At 39.2% G+C, this 20,147-nt stretch overlaps 1 protein-coding gene across 8 annotated transcripts; it reads right to left on the bottom strand.

The window, feature by feature from the left end:
* Nucleotides 1-3,314: 3,314 nt before the first annotated feature.
* On the bottom strand, nt 3,315-19,863 carry CBR4 (carbonyl reductase 4). 8 transcript variants are annotated; one of them, XM_085544912.1, is made up of 7 exons: nt 19,739-19,863; nt 8,316-8,458; nt 7,671-7,791; nt 7,076-7,212; nt 6,252-6,425; nt 3,821-5,332; nt 3,315-3,594 (listed from the first exon to the last, which is right to left on the bottom strand). In XM_085544912.1, the coding sequence occupies exons 2-5, from the start codon at nt 8,455-8,457 to the stop codon at nt 6,286-6,288; spliced, it is 540 nt and encodes a 179-aa protein (XP_085401038.1). In that variant the 5' UTR covers nt 8,458; nt 19,739-19,863; the 3' UTR covers nt 3,315-3,594; nt 3,821-5,332; nt 6,252-6,285. The 8 variants fall into 8 exon arrangements, with proteins under 8 accessions (XP_085401038.1, XP_015716511.2, XP_015716506.2 ...); XM_015861025.3 differs by having other exon boundaries at nt 6,291-6,425; XM_015861020.3 differs by lacking the exon at nt 19,739-19,863 and adding an exon at nt 9,897-10,968 and having other exon boundaries at nt 6,291-6,425.
* Nucleotides 19,864-20,147: the final 284 nt, after the last annotated feature.

Genomic DNA, 20,147 nt, shown 5'->3' with positions numbered 1-20,147 from the left:
GAGCTGGCCAAACCCTTCTCTTTTGTTTTCATTTTCCAGGGCTAAAATTACAGGGTCCTGGGGAGGCCCCAGCCCACATTCCTGCTGCCACTCAGAGTGCTTTTTAAGGGTAAAGAATATATCTGTGTACTCCACTCCATCCCATTTATGTTCCCTTCTCAGGAATAACATTAATTGCAAAAGAGTGCTACAATTCAGAGCACCATTAATAGGCCATTTCTCCCCACTCTCTAATTTAAACAGAGACCACCACTGATTACAATATTTAATGAGCATCTTTTTACTCATTGTACCCCCTGGCTCCCCAGCTATGTCTCACCAGTCTACCAAAATGCAGCCCAAAGTAATTTTATCATACTGAAAATAACTGAAATGTGGTTTTTTTGTGCACATTTTTGTGCACAAAAAGTCTGACCAGTCCAAAGTCCCCAGTTGTTGCCAATTTAAATACTTAACTAACACGTTTCAATTTCAACCCCCCCCCCCCCCCAAGGCTTCCAGCGCTAACACTGGAATCTGTCTTTCTGGATCTCTGAGAGGGGTGTTCTCGTGCCAGCGCCCATCTGTCTCAGCAGATCACAAGCCCTAACATCTCAAACTCACCTTTTTCTGAACCAAACTCCTGCAGGTGGCGTTAAGCTCGATTTGTTAGTCGAGAAACCTGACAGAGCAGAGCCATGTCTGAAGAAACGCAGAAATGCAGTTCCTGCTTACAAAAAATAACACAGTAGGGGGAGCTCAAACGCAACGTCCTTTTAAGGTGAAAACTAAGCTTATTACTTCTGCAATGCAAACAGCTCTTCCTGGACAGCTTCAGCTAAATACTACTGAATAAACCACGTCTTATGAATAAAACTCACTGCACGTTAATCATCTAGAACACGAGATTCTTGCACAAATAGAAGGACACCACCTTAATTAATTCATGAGAGGTACAGACATGTGATAAGCATTACTGGAAGCCAGATAGTGCAGACATGGTTATTAGGAAGAATTCACTGTAATGCTAAAAGAAACAAAGATTTTTCAGAACACATTGTGAGCATCTTTGCAGAAACATGCAGTACTTTAATAACTAATATTTACCAATAAACTGAACGGAGCTCCACTGCATAATAAGCTTAACGAGATCTCCATTCTAGTGCCCCCAAAAGATCACGGTGAACTATAAAACTACAGGGGGCCTCCATTCAATGTGCCTTTCCAACATGAGCTACAAGAACATGCAGTTCCAGTTCACTGCTGGCAGAGCCATTTCATGGCCGAAAACCAAGCATGCCATCTGTATAAAACACATGCAATGATTCCTTTCTGTAAGACTGAAGGAAGCTTTCAGCAGAACTACACTCCACTTGCTGAGTTCACATTCAGTTGCTGAGTTCACATTCACTCTGTGACATCTGCACAACGCAATTCCCTTCCCATTACTCTCACTAAACATGCACAAAGATGAATTCAAACAATTCTAATTATCTGGATTTTCCCTCTAATTAGTCTATCCTTCCTCTTCTGAAATGTCGTCTCACTCATAAACTCACTGCACAATGGACATCAGTTACATATGTTTTGTGATCATCAAAATTTCAGCTCCTGCCATATTGTGCAGTTAACAAGGAACAAGACCAAAAGCTATCACTCCTTTGTAGTGGGAGGATTTAAAAAATGAGACATTCAACTGCATTATCTAGTAAGCTACTAAGAAGATGGAAAGTTATAACAAATCCTGTCCTGTTGTAACAACAACAACAACAAAATAAATAATACAAAGAATAACTGTGATCCATGAAAGCATGTCAAAATCTACACCAGATCTTTCTTAAGGGGCTGAATTTCATAAAAATGAGAATTTAAGCATGGGAGTTACTGGCATGCAGTGCCTAAAGGTCCTGATGTGGGCACATCAATACCAAGTAAGAGTTTGTGGTTGTAACAGCTAAGACAGGAATGCTAGTTTATATTGCAAAATATGAGACTATGGTGGCAAAGTACACTAAAGAAAGAAAAAGATCTCAGCATTTTATCTTTCAATTTTTCTAGGAGTGGTGGGGAAAAAAAAAAGAAAAAAAAAAAAAAAAAAAAAGAGCAAACTTTGAAATGAACAAAAAATATCCCAGGCATTAAAAGTTATGACTTGTTAATAGGAAAAATACAAGCACATGATACTGCAATAGTTGTCGTCATAGTCACTCAAAGATGTCAGTCAAAGCACTGGTAACCTCTGTTACTTTGTTACCATCTACAGCAAAAAGGAACCTTCAATAAGGCCTATAGTCTGAAGCTGAGCATAATGTGATGAAAATACAACATACTCTGAGACTTTAGCGGAGTTCTGACTTCAGGCAGGATCACTGTAATATATGTTTTAACTGCAGATGATAATGTAGTCAAGATACTTTGAAAGTACACTCCCAAAATGAGATGCTGAGGCAAAGCTTCAGCACATGCCTGAAAAAAACAAGAAATTTCTAGGAATACTGCAGAAACTGTTGGAACAGCAGGAATTTCTAAAAGAGTTCATTGTAAACCAACAAGGTAGCAGAATACTGCTACTTAACAATAGTAATAATTGGGGTCAACTTTGGTGTTAGGTAGACAGTTGGACTAGATGATTTTAGAGGTCTTTTACAACCTTAATGATTTCATGAAAAGATTATGAAGAGTTCTAAGCAATACAGCAAGTGAAGAAACACCACATGAATCAGAGTATAAATCATTCATTTCCATTAGGAATGGAATCCGGGAAACTTTGTATTACTATTAAGAGAATAGAATTAAGTTTTCCAAATTCAAATGAGAAATCATGCTAAGTTGATCAAGCACACTGTCCTTTTTAAGAACTGCTCACACAAAAGATAAACCAAACTATTTTTATACAGTTTGGCATAAATACTAGATGCCTAAAATGGGAAATTCGAATATCCATTCTAGACATCCACAAGAGAGTTCTAAAGAAACATCACCACATACTTCATCTGTTACCTACCTTACATGTTCATTAGTTCTGCTGTCTGAAAAACACACCAGGCCAGACAGAAACTTAGCCTGACAAGTATAATCACTTCTTTTCAGAGTAGCTGTACAAAGAAAACTAGGAAATGGATTCTTGTTCTTAAATGGCTTTCAGTTCTGATTTCCAGGTTTGAAGAGAAAAAACACATTTTAAAAAGGCTACCAACACTTCAGCCTGGTCCTATATCGTATTTTAAAACAAGAGAAGAATTGGTGTGTTTTTAGGAAATTGTTTAGCTGCATACTGAGATTCTTCTAAAGGTATTAATCCAGGTTTTAATCAAACACTAGAAATGCTATTGCTATTAGCTTACTTAACATTTCCTTTATTAAACAAAAGAATAGACAGTAACAATAATTAGGGTGAAAGCTCACTAACAGGAAATTATTTTTAGTCTCTTATGTTTGGTTTCTGGTCAAGATCCACCGGACAGATTTTGCTAGTAAAAAACGAAGGGCAGGTATGGGCAGCAGCCAAGTTACCAACATATGACTGATTGCTTGACTAGTAGAAGTAGGAGGACCAGCTGCCCTTCAACTTCATTGCTCTCTGAAGAAATTCTACTATTTTCTGGCCAGCTCCTCCTATCAAAGAGAAACACAATTAGCAGTTAAATTTTTTGAACAAGGACACATACAACACAACTTCTCACAGCAAGTAACACCACCTCTCATCAGAGATATCAGTAAGATAAGGCCTCCTAAAAGGTCTATGTTTACTGGTATTTTACATTCCAAAAGCAAGAAAGACAAACAACTGTAAAACTCCCTGAAAATACAACCATTCCTTCTATTATTTCTTAATACATACCTGGGAGAAGCTTGAAAATTTGGTGTCTTCTGGCACAAAGACAAAACTTCCCAACCACACAAATGAAGAAAATCTCAGACTTTAAAGACTCAAAGTTATCATCAGTGAGATCTCTTCTTTGTGTACTTCAGTTTGTGCCAAGATGGGAAGAAATTTCAAAAGCTGAATCAACATCTGGATCATGATGCAAAGAACACTGGAGCTAAGAGAAAATCCTAAACCACATTCACAGTTTTCTTCAGAGAAGATAGAAACATCAAATACCAAAAATTACTTGATCTCAATGGAAAAGCCTGAGGTCAGCCTCTTGGTAATTTTACAGTAAGAAAGGAACATCCAAGATCATTTACAGATGAATAATTACCTTGCTTCAAAAGCTGCTTTGAGTAAAATAAATGGCTATTTTATTGACTACATATTCATATTAATGAACATCAACCAAACACAGTCAGACTGAGCTGAAGAAGACACACAACAGTACTTTGCACTTCAAAAGCAATACTTTTCTTCTCAGCATGTACTGAGTCTGTGAAAAGACTTCCATGCAGCAGCAAGGCCTGCAACCATACCATTCACCAGTGACCATTGTTTGTGTAGCTGGAACACAGAAAATTACAGACTTAGCAACTCTAGTGACCAATCATTAGCCTTTTAATCTAATCAAGTGCTACTGAATTAATTAATCACTGTACATATATTTAAGAGTGGAACTGCTGAGTTTTTGTTTTCATAAAAATATATTGCATATAATAACATCTTGTAAAGGCAATTCAGGTATGCTGGAGACCAAGAAGTTTCCACCTTTACAATTTCTGCTATAAACAAAAAAACAAAGGAAACTCTTTGCCACTTTGTAGGAACAGAATGATAGAAATAAAGAAAACCATACAGTTCACAATCTTCAACACACATGTAAAATTTGATGCAATCATAACTGACAGCAAATAAACATGCCCTGCATTTTATTCACCTTTGTGTAACACAATAATTCAGATTAAAATCTCTACTCTCTTTCCAAACTGGAAAACATGACTTTATAAAAACAGTGCTTTAAAAATCCATCAGGAAATTATTTGTAACTCTCACCATACCAAAGGCAGACGTATTTTTCTCTTTAAGAATTGTTACATATGCAGACTTCATACTACCAAATGGACTCTTTCAGGTAGCTAAACATACCTGTTGGACTCTACTGCAACGAATTACTCATCTGATTAAAGAATATGAAGCCAATTATATACATGAATCTTAGACAGATTTCCCCCTCCTTAATTAGCATGTATTTATATATTACCATCATTACATTTAAGCAGGGACATATTCAAGGTAACAACTAAATCGAAAGCTGCAAGCCTCCATCCACAATTAGAGTACTCCCTGTAACATATGGGGACTCAAGAAGAAATAAAACAGCTTTTGCAACTTCATGAGGGTCTCCAAATCTTCCAAGGGGAATTGCTTTCTTCAACTCATCTTCTTCCAAGTGAGCAGTCATCTCTGTGTGAATAAAGCCTAAGAAAGGAAAAATATGAAGAGTAACCTAATTTCCAATTAAATTTTCCCAGTGGAGTTTCCCTTGAAACCTCCAACATTCCCACCCCCAGCAACAATTCTCCAAAGTCTTAGAAGTCAGTCTGCATCATTTTGTAGAACAGAAAAAATTTTTTACCTAACCAACCAGTTTTGGAAGCACTGATATAATAGAGATCTGTATTAACAAAACAAAGTAACTCTAAAATTGTGCTCAAAAAATATTCTCTGAAAGACAAAAAATAAACACACCACCAAAACATGCACAATAAAAAGGCATGGGTGTGAAAAATTAACTAGATACATATACTGCTTGCAAGTGCTTTTGCTGAATTTCAGAGCTCATTCCAGCACTTTCAGATTTCCCTGAGGAATATTTCTTTATAATTTAGAAGGAAAACCCTTCATAATTTCAATTTCCTGAGATTTAATTTTCCCACTGTTGCACCTCCCCTCGCATACGCTGCAGCTTCATAAAGATCTGATCTAATGTCCATCTGCCACTAAGAAGTCTCAGCTTTACATTCCGCTGTACTAATCTCCTCTATGAGCTGTTCAACTCACTAACCAAGAAAAGGTAGTTCATGAGCAGAACTGGTTCACATGGAAGTCTGAAAGACACAGCAGCACAAGGCGAGCAGCAGAGTACACACATAACTCAGAGCACAGAATGTCAGAAAAGACATACAAGGCTTTTTCTTAGGGGTGGTGGTTTGCATGGAACAGACTGTCTTGTGAAACCATCCTCATGAAATTTCTTTCCAGATCATCTCTGTTTACTAAAAGGAAAGACAGGGATGTTTTCAAGACAGTTTCTTATGGTCTTCAGTGCTTCTCTAATAACAAATAAACGTTCTTTAGAAGCATTCTTTACACAAAGGTAGACCTGAAGACCACTTACTGCAATAGTTGAGGATTTATGAAGTTCCCACGAACTAACCTGGAGCAACCACATTGACTCGAATTTGCTTTCTTGCAACTTCTTTAGCAAGAGAACGTGAAAATCCAACTATTCCTGCTTTGCTAGCACTGTATATGCTTTGACCAGAGTTGCCTTTAAGTCCTACAACACTTCCTAAAATAAAGAAACATTGAAGAGGTTAGATGCTAATAGCTGTATTGTTTCAGTTTAAAATTTTTAATAGAAGATGAGATTAAAGGAAAAGTAGATCAAAGTATATTACTCAATGCACATTACAATCTATTGCAATAGGCAAATCCCTCTGTAATTCTTATGGTAATTACATTATAGATTATGATATCTATGCTGAGGAACATGTACCAGGAAAGTGGAAAAATATCATTGCACTGAAAATAAAAAAGGAACCACCACACCAATCTAATTCTTATAACCAGCAGCTGGTAGATTTAGCTACTGAAAGTAGCTGATAAGGAATGGTAAAATTGTGTTGTTTTTTTTGTTTTTTGTTTTTTGTTTTTTGCTGTTGTTTTGTTTTTGTTGGTGGTGGTGGGTTTTTTTTGCTTTTTCCAGAAATATTTAAACTGTTAGCTGTTTATTACTGAAACAAGCAGTCAAGCAACATTCAGAAGTTGCTGGTATTAGATAAAGGAATGAGAACTCATAAAGAAATGCTCAACATAGAATAGAAAGAAATATAAAGAAAACAGTCAGTTGCAAAAAGCAACATTTCAACATTACATATCCCAAACCATTCTAAAAAAGTACTTTCCATATAATTCTACAGGATTAGACAAGCAATTTACCTATATTAACAATAGCACCTCCTTGATGATGAATCATACTTTTTACAGCAGCTTTGCATGTAAACATTGTTCCTAAAAGGTTCGTGTGAATCTGGGATACCATATCTTCAGTCTTGGTTCTCAGTAACAAGCCATCCCTGACAAACAGACCAAAAACACACAAGAGCTCACTGCACCACCTTAATGATCACATTTACTCATAATTAGACATGACCAACGAGCAGAATATTAAAGGGGATTTCTGTTGTTCTATACATTCCAGCATTAAAAATTTTGAGATTGCCAGGATGACACACAGCAGGAGAAGTGCGCTGCTATTCATAGTTTCATAGTTTCATTTGCCAGAAATACTACTTTGGACTACTTCAGGAAGAGCAATTAGAAGAAAGAAAATAGAGGTGGAACTTATAAACTCAGAATTCAGAATCTACAGTGAAAGCTGTTTTAATTCATTAAAATTTTACTTCTAACAGAAATAATATACCAGTGAACACTTGATATTGTTCTCAGATGCTCTCATTAACAGCACACTTAGCACCTCATGACAATATGGTGCAGTCTCAAATTACTTACTGCCTTGTATCTTATAACTTACTTGTTGATCCCAGCTGCATTAACCAGGTAGTTAATAGGACCTAATTTCCTCTGTATCTCCTCAAAAGCATGTTGGACTTCTTGTTCTCTGGATATATCACAGCTAAGCGCCAGGTGGCCAGCTGCATTGAAATAAAGGCACGTGATGATAACAGTAGAAAGAAGTTTGTAATTCATAAATCTTAAGAATTTATAAACTCAACTGAAAGAACAGATGTTGAACTTGTCATAACTTGAGGAATCCATTTCATCTCCAGAGAATTAAATCAGCACAGTTTTCAAGAACTGCACTAATTTGTTACATGACAACTCTCATCATACTTTCAGCCTTTTGAAGTCAGAACTTCAGCATGATCTGACTGGCCTCTGTTCTAGCTTGGTCATGAGCCATGGATGACTCAATTCCTACCAAATCCCTGCTGCAACCTTGAACAACTCCTTGAATCTATTCTATCTGCATGATATGAATTGCAACATATTCATTTTTCCCAAAGAGCACTGCGAAAACAAAGGTGCAATGAAATAACTTCCCCTATGCTCCCAGTTTCCTTGTCTATTTAAACATGGTTCATTTAATGACTTACTATTTTCACAAGTTACCTACACATTTGACAGTGAAGAAATCATTGCAAACCAGTACACATACCACCAAGACTGTGTGCAGTATTTTGGGCTACTTCAAGATTTCTAGCAACAATTGCCACGTGGCAGCCTTTCCGTGCCAATAATTCTGCAACAGCTTTTCCTATTCCTCGGGATCCTCCAAAAATGGCACAAACCTTGCCCATCCTAAAAAACAAGTTGCAAATAAAGCATGAATTTCAGAGCAAACACTGCAGAGAACAACTGCTGCTCTTTTCAATATCATGATCCTTACTTGTTTGCAGCATTCTGTAATGCAGGATTACATAAGTTGTAATTTTTTTTATTTTATTTGTGGAAAAATAAATAGCTGAAGTAAATTAGACACCACTTCAACAATTTCTGAACTAGGAAAAAATACACACACATATATATATATGCACTTATTCTAGAACTTCAGTACGAGTGCTACAATAACTCCTATTTATTTGAGACAACATGTGATTTATGCATCCGAAACCCATAATGTATCACTCAGCTGTTTATTCAGTGCCAACACGGTAGATGTAATTATACTGTTTCCACACTATTCTAGTACTAAATTTAGCCTCAAGGTCTCTCTCCATCCTACGTATCGGTGCTGAATGCTCAAACTGCATGGAACATGACTTGAAACTACTGTATTTGCAGCAGGTTAAAACTAAGTTTCACTACATAATACTATGTTTTACCACTAGCCTCAGAGTTAGTTTGCTTGATTTTCTACATTTGAAGAAATAAAATGCTTTTTAAAATCTGAAAGGACTCAGAAATAGCTAGCTTAGATGTATAGGCATGACTGCAAAACATGCTTTTATTTGTGATTTTACTTGTAATCTCTACAAACCAATCACCAGCTGCCTGGGGACTTCTTGAGCCAAAGGAAGGATACAAGAAATAGCAACAAACTTCTTTTCCATACACCTAAATAAATCCTTTTTGACCCAATTACACTTTGCCTTTATGAAATCTTGAGGCAAAGAGTTTCATTATTTGTGGAAAATTTTGTGTTTCAATTGCTTTCTGATTAGAAAACGCTACACTTTTCACCTTGTATCTTCCCCTTTCTGCTCTTAACTTCAGAGACCACACTTCAGCATTTTACCATATGCCCTGTATCCTCTTCCGGGTCTAATTAGTTACTCTCAGACATCTGGAAGCCATTCTATATCCTACTAAAGACTGTAGGGATTCTGTCCCTTTTCATTATTTAGTTCTATTATGCCCCTTTTGATGTGTTTTACCTAACACTGCACACACACACACACACACAGAGACGCTATCAATTCCTATAACTGTGCAATGAGTTTAATCACAGAAGACTAGAAAATGACTGGTTGCAGAAGACCAAATTCTGCCAGAGGGATCAGCCCATCCGTGTAACAGACTAGAAAATGAACACAAGTGCCTGAAATCAATCTGTGCGGCTGCATCCCAGCTAACACACTGGATGAGAAGGAGCAGGAAGAAGATAGATGCTTCTATCTCAGATGGGCATTCTTTCAAAAGAACACATACAAAAAGATGTGCTGTGTGAAGACAACTTTTAATTCAGAAAAACAGGTACTACAGCCTCATTAGGAAGGCTAACCTTTTGAATACTCACATTAGGTAGCTAGTCTGCAACAGACTAATCGAGAGGTTTTGCACAGAAGAACTGAAGCTCTTGCTGACTCAGCAGAATAGAGGCACAACCAGGTTGTATTGTGTTGACATATTTTGGTAGAAACGAAGTCTCAGTCTGCCTTTCCCACCACAAGGGATCTATTCTTCCACAGGATGAACACAGACCCTGGGAAGTTCTTGTCCTTTTGTTGCAACAATGTTATCTCTCCCTCCATGTTCTCCTCTCACCAGTACCCGCTGTACCTACTCTGTTACACTCACATGAAACCTGGACCAAAACAGGTTGGAAAGAACCTCTGGAAGCCATCTCATCTAACTGCCCTGCCCAAAGCAATGCCAAATTGGTGTCTTGCCACTCGGAGATTTATCCAGGTCAGTTCTGAATATCCAAAGGATATCCATAATTAAGGACGGTCACCTTACTCAGTGTGAGGTACCCGCAAGTCTCCAGAATCAGTGCTAGGATAAATTACAGCAAGGTGCCTTACACTGCTGATGGATGCAGCCAGACCTATACGTATTTTCTTTCCTAAAACCCTCCGAGGATGCCCGTTTGTACGGGCCCCCAGGGCCGCTGTTCCCGTGGTTTTTTTCAGCCTTAGGAAAACAGCCTCTTCGGCTGCGTCATTCTGCCCTTCCTGCTGTCCGTGGGAAAGCAAAAGGCACAGCGACCACGTGCTTTCGGAAGGAATGTTCCACGTCCTCGTGCACTAACCAGGTATTTGCAGGGGGCGTGCGCAAGGCTCCTGCCGTTACAACTTACGTTTTGACACAAAAACACCATTAAGATTCTTCGGAGTTGCGAACTGGGACAGTCGGTAGAACAAACCTTAACTCCCCGATCAAAGAACGGCACGGAAAACAAAGCTTCCCCCGAGCAACAGCGCCTTCTCAAGGCCACCACGCAGCCCGTTGCAGTGCCCGCTCCCCCCTCACTTCTCGGTCCCATTCCTTCGGACCGACCCGCTCACCTCGCGGGGCGGAGCTCCGCTGCACGGAGCCGGCGGTCGGGCTCAAGATGGCACCGCGAGCGCTGCCCGCCCCGGGGCCGCGGGGCACGCCGGGACGAGCCGTCCCACACGCCGAGGAGGCGGCACCGAGCGCCGGGAGTAGCGGCGCTGGGCCGGGCTGACGGTGCGGGGCGCTGCGGTAAAGCGGCCGTGGTCACTGCCGGTATATTCGGAGATGCGCGTTATAGTCGCTTGTACAGCCGCCAGGTTGCAATGCTCACCTTCCCACAGCCCTGCGGCGGGGCGGCGGCCTTTAGGCAGTGCCACAAAGGAGCTTTGCAGAGAGGAGCAAACGAGCGGGACAGGTGGGAAACACTCGTCGCGGGATTTGTGCCAGCCGCAGCAGTTGAGCTGTTTGGGTGACCAAATTACCTTGCTTTTGGTCCTAAGTCATCTTTACTACTGAAGTTCCCTTTGGCTCTTATATAGACCATCCAAAACCTCTATGACGTTTTCATTGTGTTCTACGAGTGGCCTTTATCATGCCAAAATTAGATGGCTTTGCACAATTAGATGCACATTTTCAACATATACACGAGCATACTTTCCCCTTATTTGCCACACTTCTGTGAAGTCTTACATCTTAAGCAAAACATGTACACTCAGAACAAAGTCATGAGAGTCTCTAACAAGTCACTGCCATTTACACGCTCTCCTGACCAAACAGGTTTCCCCACTGAAACCTGATGATTTCACACCCAAGCTGATTTCACACTTGAGCATGAGGCCTGTGCTGAGGTTCCACCCATGCACTGAGGAGGTGTATCCCTTACTTCTGCTCCAGCTGCTGTTTGCAGCCAGCACCCTGCTCCCAGGGCTGTCATGCAGCATGTTACACATTAAATAAAAACAATCCCCACCACCACACCCAGTCTTAAAAGCAGGTATTCAGGAAGCATTGCAGAGATGACATCTCACTGTGCCTTCCTCAATACATCAGCTCCTCACTTGAGAAGTGCAGTGCCAGCGCATCAGTCTCCTTCACCATGTATCACAGCACAGCCTCAACTTCCTCATTCTGCCTCATCCCTACTCATATTCACTAGATATTTATATCAGCTGCAAGATAAGATCTATGGCAATCATGTCAAGAATTTATCCTGCAACAACCTCTTTGGATATCGCTCCAATCGCTGGCACAATTAGTATTTTTGATAAATATTTATCCAGAAACACAACTGGGTTTTAGTTCATATGCATACAAAAAATTGCTGTCAGAATTAAGACTAACAGGAAAATGTTATGAACAGCCAGCATTTCCATCACACTATGATGCTGAGTTATTGCTACCCTGACAGAGAATGATAGAATCACTCAGGTTGGTAAAGACTCCATCATCGAGTCCAGCCACAACTTAACCACACTACCCCTAACTAACAGCCCTCCGCTAAATCATGTCCCTGAGCACCAAAAGAGTTTTTAAACACATCCAGGGTTGGTGACTCAACCACCTCCCTGGGGAGCCTATTCCAGTGCTTAACCACCCTTTCTGTAAAGAAGTGTTTCCAGATATCCAGTCTAAACTTAGCCTGGCGCAACTTGAGGCCATTTCCCCTTGTCCTGTCACCAGTGGAAAGACCAACCCTGCTCTTGCTATAAGCATATTTCAGGTATTGGAAGAAAGCCTCCTTTTCCCCAGACTAAACAGCCCCAGTTCCTTCAGTCGCTTCTCGTCAGGCATATTCTCCAAGCCCTTCACAAGCTTTGCTACCCTTCTCTGGACCTGCTCCAGCACCTCCATGTCCTTTCTGTACTGAGGTGCCCAAAACTGAACACAGTGCTTGAGGTGAGGCCTCAGCAGTGCCAAGCACAGGGGCAGGATAAGTTCAAAATTCATTTCTGCATCTCTTCATATTTCTATTTAGTGCTCTGTATTAACTATATCTTCAAGTTTGTTTTGTTGGGAAAAGGGAAAAAACTGGGATGTTGAGAGATGTCAACAAGGAGAAGGGAGCAAAAAAAAAAAGAAGTTAATAAACATGGAAAAAAATTAACTGATGATCAAGACTGAATTAAATAGGACATGAAAGTGAAATACTTTCATGATTTCTCCTAGTATCTACTTAGAAATCTGTAACATGCACAAATTGGAAGAGACCACAGGCTGTTTCAATCAGGAAACTGAAGGCATAATGGCATTAAGCCATTTTTTATAGCTTTAGTTATTTTGCAGGATTGTTCAGTGTAGGATCATGAAAACATTTGCAAGATCAGCACTAATGAGGTATGGATTTATTGAGCACAGGAATACCTGGTTTGAGGTGGCACATCTACTTACTGACAGAAAACAGCAAGTCAGGGGACTATGCAGCCATTCCCCCATAACTGCACATAGCTGTGATCCTGACCAGGACTTACACTGGCAGAACTTCAGCTGATGATCTGCCAGCAGTGAGTGTTGAACACGGTCCATAATAAATAGCAACTGTGATGGTGACAGCAACAATCGTTCATATCTCACAGACCGCTCACCTCCTTTATCTTCACCAGTATTACAGGAAATGTCAAAGACAATATTCTTTACAGCTGTTACCCATTTTACAGACTGAAACACATGCAGTAATATCTGGAAAGCTTACAAGGAACTCAATTCCTGACATTCAATTTTCTCTATCAGATTGTCCCAAATAAATCTAGTTTCATATCTCATCTCCTCACAGAAACACGCTGTTGTCATTTCATCCTGTTCATGCATTTCACTAAGCAGCTGAAGATGACTTCTCCTTGTGAGAGACACAGAAGCCAGTGCAGTTGTAGCTCCTTCCAGTGACTGAGCATTAGAGTAGTAAAGCATAATAATACACAATCAGCTGGCTTAATGAGGTAGAAAGTAGGTTATTAAAGATGATAAGAGCTATTTTTAGATGACTACTGGCCCCAATTTTTAATTTACCTATTATAATGAATATTTTCCTTAAAAAAACAATAAAAAACACATAAACAATTAGCATCCTTGAAAAGAATGATCTATTGCTCACTCCAGACACTTCATATCAGATGAAGTGATTGTTGTTCATATAAAACACATACCTTATTTCAGCAGTTTTAATTACTTCTCATAGGTATGGATTTTCAAGAGCTCACTTCATTGCAAAATTCTCCTAAAAGTCCAACATGTTTTTCTAGGTTTTTCCAGTTATAAGTCAGGTAACCACAACTGCCCATCCACATAATTAATCTCCGGCTTACAGAAACCTAGGATGGCACAAACTAATACCCTGAAATCCCAGAAGGAAATGTTGTAAATAACATATACGTACAGTTACTCATTGTATAGAAAATATTAACTGCAAAGGGGGAAAAGAAAAGAGCAACTTAGAAGATCAGTCAAGAAGGTATGTCTTTACCACACTATGCTTACTGCTGGCTGTGAAAATGTGATGCAAGTTGATACACCTGTTGGGTGCTACAGGAGTCTGAGCTGCTCTTCCTGAACAGAACAATTTCATTCCTGTATTTAAGTGCTTTTTTGTTTTTATCCTCGCTTGTCTAAAATGTCTCTGTAAGGTTCTGTATTGTTTTTATACTGAACATGCAGAATATAGTGTATTCCACATGATACAGAGATAAGATTATCCCCAGCCCTCTGTGGATAAACTCTGCCAAAGTTCATCTCTCCTCATCATCTAGTTTCTTCACATCATTTTCTTTATTCTTGAACACAGGAGATGTTTTCCCCCTGCCCATCCTATTTCTTTCAACAGACACAACATTCAAATACCACTGCATAATTACTTAGCTGAAATTATGCATATCCTGAGTAAAATTAGAGTAAAATTCTGAGTAAAAGCTAGTGATTCTCTACTGTCTCTGTTTAACTGCTATGCCAGAGAAGATACATAAGCAAGGACTAGACATTTATCCTGCTATCTCCTCAAAACAGACAGCTGGCTTCTCCTCCCAGCTTACTCTCTGCAACAAGAGCAACATCAGGCATGATGTGTCTGCAGCCCCAACCCACCTTAACTGGCACAGTGAAAGTCCATTGCTTTTCTGTCTTTCCTTCCCTCTTCCTGCTAGACAGAAGGAAAAAGAGTGCTTCTCTTTTTCTGTCTCAAAGGAAAATGAAACAGTTATCTTTAATATCCACAATTATTTGTCCCCCCCATAATATTGCCTACAGATTGAAGATTTTCAAGCAAAATTGCCTAAGTCAGGACTGACTACCACTGTACATTACAAGTCTGCATCATCCATTTCCACTCAGATCTCAATTATTTTAGGCATTCCATGCAAGCGGATAACATTTCTGCAGTGTGCAATGTTTACACAGCATACTCATTCCTGTTTACTTTATCAAATCATTGTTCAATTTGAGGATGCCTTTCACAAACAATTATTCTGCTCTAATAGCAACAAGTCACACATTTGCTTTGCAGACACCTCAGTGAAGCACTCCTGTCAACATCGGTTGTCTGCCATGTGCTCTAAAATGTTTCTGAAAAAAAAATATGGTATGCCATCTGGCTCCAATACGCTCATTAAACCCACCAGAATATGAAGTTTTAAGGAAGCTACAATCACACGACAACCACCACTTACAAACATATGTATTTACCAATGAAAAGAGCAAGAAAAAAAAGGAAATAGCTTTGGTTTTTTATATTTCAATTTCTCACAACTCCAAATATAAAAAGCCATTTCAAAGAACAAAGCAGGATGGCTGCTCTGATTCGCAGAAGCCTGCAGTCCAATTTTATTTTTCAAGTGAAATGAAGAAGGAAGAATAACTAGCAGAGGAATGGGAAGCAAAAGCTCCAGGTTGCTGACAGGAGGGGTACAATTCAGAAGACATGCTACAAGTTTTGTTTCTTCAACTTGCCATACCACTTAATGTTTTTCCCCTCTGAATGTTCTCTCATCTTTAATTGAAGGAAATGGTTGTTAGCTCTCACTGTCACAACCCTGGGGAAAGATCTCGGTGTAACAGGTTGGGGTTTTTTTGCTTCTCTGTTTTGAAGAAACACTTCTAGGATTTAATGTAGAAATAGAAATGCATCTGTAAAAAAAAAACGAATCACCAGATACAGACTTTAAGCCCCATTTGGAAAGGCATTATCTTTTATTTAAAAAGTAACTGATTTTTTTCATAGGAAACAACACCAAATTCATTAATGAATCATAGAACTACTCAGGCTGGAAACGACCTCAAAGATCATCAAGTCCAACCTCAGCCTAACCATAGTGCCCTAACTCTAACAACCCTCTACTAAATCAAGGGTAAGGGAGTTTACCAAGAAATGACCATGTAATAAAAGTTTGGTAACTTTGTGTTTTCTCTGATTTTTGAAGTAAGATTGATCCTATTTACTAAACACTTCTAGACTTCCATTTTTTTTGGAAGAAGCATGTTCTTAAAAAAAATTAAAAAATGGAGCTTTTCTGGTAATGTGTACCTAGGTTAAACTGCTGTTGAATGTGTATAAATAAACGATGTGCTAAATATGTGTTAGGCGATTCTATTTATGACATTTTGGTACACTGCCTGATAACAATGATGCAAGAGAAAAGAACAAGCTGAGAATCTGCCAGAAACAGCCTGGGGAGAACAGGGAAATACAGCAGAAAACCAAATGGACTGAGAAGGGAAAAATCAGAAAAGCTTCACCCAATACACAGCAGGACAGCACTCCTGAAAAACATGTGGACACAGTGTGTAGATTTTCTCTGTTTTGAGAGCTGAGTAAGGTTGTGTTGACTGACCTTATACAGCCTCTCTGCATTTTCCCCAACTCAATGCATACCTATTTTTAGCAGCAGAACTCTGCATAATGTTTTTATAACCCATTTTGGCTGCAGCGCTACATCCACTTGCAACATCCTTCATTTCTCTAACCAATCTAGGCTGCCTATTTTGTTAAGCAGTTGGGGGGGGGCGGGGGGACTTAAAAAAAAGACTGAGAAATAAATAAGGCAGTGATCACCATTATTTAGCTGTAAAAGGAAGCATTTTGCTGCAAAGCTTCTGTACCTGGACACTGAGAAACTATAACAAAGACAAGTCAGTTAATGGATGTGGGGGGAGCTCACAGACAAATACAATTGCTGCCATGCTCTTGTGCTTTGCCATCTGGAACTTCACAACACAGCAGGAGGTTCCAAAACAAGATTCTTGGAAGTTAATAAATCTGTAATGCTGACAGGAGGGTCATTCTGTTTCTGATAAGACAGACTGCTCCCTGAGGGATGAGAAATTCCATGTATGTGGAATTAGCATGCAATGTCTGTGCTAGCAAATTTATGTTAAAAAGAGGCAAGCCTCTGCTGGGTTCCTGATGAACATCTCCAGGCATGTGCAGGGCAGCCATGCAGAGATTCATTTTATGATGAAATGGATACGCTGGGAAGAGCACGACATAGTTAGGTATTCCACCTGCAGAAACTCAAAAAGCAGCATAAATTTAAAGATCTTCACACCAGCTGAGAAACCACAAGTGTCACTAATACTAACCATTTCCATGTATTTTATCAGCCCACTACATTACTAGTTCATTTCTTCTGTCAAAAATAAAAACAACACAGGATAGTACTCTCCCTATCAGTATCTACATCCCAACTATTTCCAAACTTGGGAGAATTACACTCACAGGGGACTGATAAATGGAAAACACAAAGCCCAGTTCAACCATCTGGCTAAAGCTCTCTGACTGTAACATTACTTTGTACTTCCCATGTCTCTAAACATAATCATTTTGTAAATAAGATTGTTTTTCCAGCAGATATATGTTACGCAAAGTATAAACAAGTAGACAAAATAATGTCTAAGCAAAGATCATCTGCATGGATCACAGCTTTACTCTACAGCCCTATTTCCTGTAATTATTACAATTTATTCTGATACAGCGTGATTCAGTTCTTTCAGAAAAGCACTCACATTAGCACAGAAATATTGAGGTAAAACAACTAGAGCCATACAAATACTAATGGTGCACACCATTTGTCCATGCAGCTTCCTTTTGAGAACAAAGTGTTGCAATGCTACAGGTCCTGATTTCGTTTTATAGAATCATTTGAAAGGCAGCTCTTTTTTGCAGACCAAGGCAACACATTTGTAATAATTTTCATACCTTTAGCACATTACATAAGCATAAATCTTTTAGTTAGCAAGGTGCTCATCTGTTCAATTTCTAGGTACAGCAATTTTGTCAGATTATTTCCAGCCCTTCCTGCAGCTGATACCAAGCACCAGTACCAATCCCAGAATTACTGCTCCCCCTCACAAACACAATTCCAGTTCTTTCTTAGATCTTATTCCCTTTGTGCACCCCAGTAACTTCACTTGTAAGGTGAGGAATCATTTGTATCAATCTTTTGGATAACAGAAGAGCACATACATCCAGCCCATTGGACTTACTGAATGTGACAAGCCATAAATTGCTCCAAAAACACAGAAGATAAAAGCTGTTGATTACCCTGAAATTAAGGAGCTTCCCACATCTGCTCTAGAAAAAGGCCCTTCTCTCCCAACTCTACATATTCAAGTTATCAGCATACACAATATTCAACTTCTCCACAGTAAGCAGTTCTCCCAGGTACCACAGGTGTTCCTCCTGCCACTAAAACCAAAGCTGTATACCTATACAACAAATGCCTGAGCCAATGTCTAACTTACATCTAGGACTTCATTGCCTTTCCTCCTTAAGAAAGTATTTGCACTCTTAATTTCTAACTCTGCGCCTACAAAACGTCTCATCACATGCTTCAACAGTTTTCCAGCACTAGTGACAGAGGAGAGACTTCACATGACTAATGTTGGACATGTATAAACAGATCGAATTTATTGTCAGCATTGCTAGGATTTCTTGGAACAAGTCTCAATCCACGTGCTGAGCTGCCTGATTACAGCACTGAAGGGCTTCGCTCCCAACTTGCTTTGTGTGGAGACACAATACTCTTACTATTCATGTAGATTCAGTTAGAAAAGTCTCTGGGTCCAAAAACACCCAGTTGGAGAAGTCCTTGGGATTATTTGCTTATGTGTGGTCCAAGACATCATTTAAGTCTCTGACTGAGCAAAACTCACAAGTACCCAAAACTGCCACTGAAATCAGTACAGCTTCAGTGTGTACACCAAAGGATTATACCAAATGCAGCCACAGTGACTAATGCATAATGTGGGAGGAAAAGAGAAAGCATTCTGGGCCAATTCAGTGAACCATGACCATTACATCTCAAATGGGATAGTTCAAAACAGAGAAAAACTGATTCAGCAAAACACCTTTACACAGATTTAACTTCTAAAAACATGTTAAATATATTTCTGTTCTGTAAAGTGCTTAATATTTTTGTTTGCTTTTTTGTTCCAATGAATCCAATGCATTTAATACTTCATGACAAAAAAAGCCTAGGAAGTTAACAGAAAAGCGTGTGTAAGAAAGGCAGCTGGGCACAACATCAGGCTACTTCACAATCAGCCATTAGACATACTAGCTCTAATTACAGAAAAGTAACTTAGAGGCAAGAAATCACATTTGTGCCTTAGGGCCCTCTTATATATTTGGAATCAATATTTCCACATATAAAATCTGTTCCCAGAACATTACAATGCGTTACTAAATACAAAACAAAAGATAGCATAATGCAGCTATAAGCTATTGTAAATTCATCAATAGAGCTTTTAGCTGCAAGAACACATGCTAGTTATTTATTTATTTTACTGATGCATTGGCAGCTTTTATGGGAAAACATCAACCAGAAGTGAACTAGAATCTAGTATTTGCCCTAACATAAATTACTTCAATTTTCAACTATATCCATTAAAACGTTGCTTTTGATTTTAAAACAAAAAACATGCAGATAAATGCAGACTGACCTTCAGACTTGCACAGAATTAGGAAGAGATCCAGCTTCTGCCAGCGTTATCTGATGTTAAAGTTCAAAAAGCTCAGTACAGTTTTTCTCTACATTAGTTCTTGTGCTTGGCAGAAGATACCTTTTGTTCTGGTGGATTTAGCAGGGATGTAGTGTAATCAAACCACAGCTGTGTGAGCATGCTCTATTACTATCAGCTATGAGAGTGTGACACTTCACAGTTAAAACCAACCTTGTTACATAGATCAGCAAAAGTAGGAAGACAGCAGATGGAAAAATTCCCACATCATCCCGTTCATCAGTAACGTGCCTCAGCTGAGTCTACACAACAAAGGGTTGCCAACGTAAACACACTATGGTGTGAGGACAGACACAGCCTGCTGACTGATCTTTTCTCACCAGCCCAACCT

Source organism: Coturnix japonica, chromosome 4 (genome assembly GCF_054131305.1).
Source record: "Coturnix japonica strain WE chromosome 4, WE-NBRP24, whole genome shotgun sequence".
Taxonomy (NCBI): domain Eukaryota; kingdom Metazoa; phylum Chordata; class Aves; order Galliformes; family Phasianidae; genus Coturnix; species Coturnix japonica.
Note: the sequence above shows the minus strand (reverse complement) of the source record. Positions and strands in the feature narration are given on the sequence as shown.

What these genes read in the sequence shown, in the direction of transcription:
- CBR4 (XM_015861020.3), bottom strand. An exon ending in TACTGCACACAGTCTTGGTG is followed by an intron (nt 7,792 to 8,315) that starts GTATGTGTACTG and finishes ATTTCAATGCAG; the next exon opens with CTGGCCACCTGGCGCTTAGC. An exon ending in AGGTGCTATTGTTAATATAG is followed by an intron (nt 6,426 to 7,075) that starts GTAAATTGCTTG and finishes TCTTTATTTTAG; the next exon opens with GAAGTGTTGTAGGACTTAAA.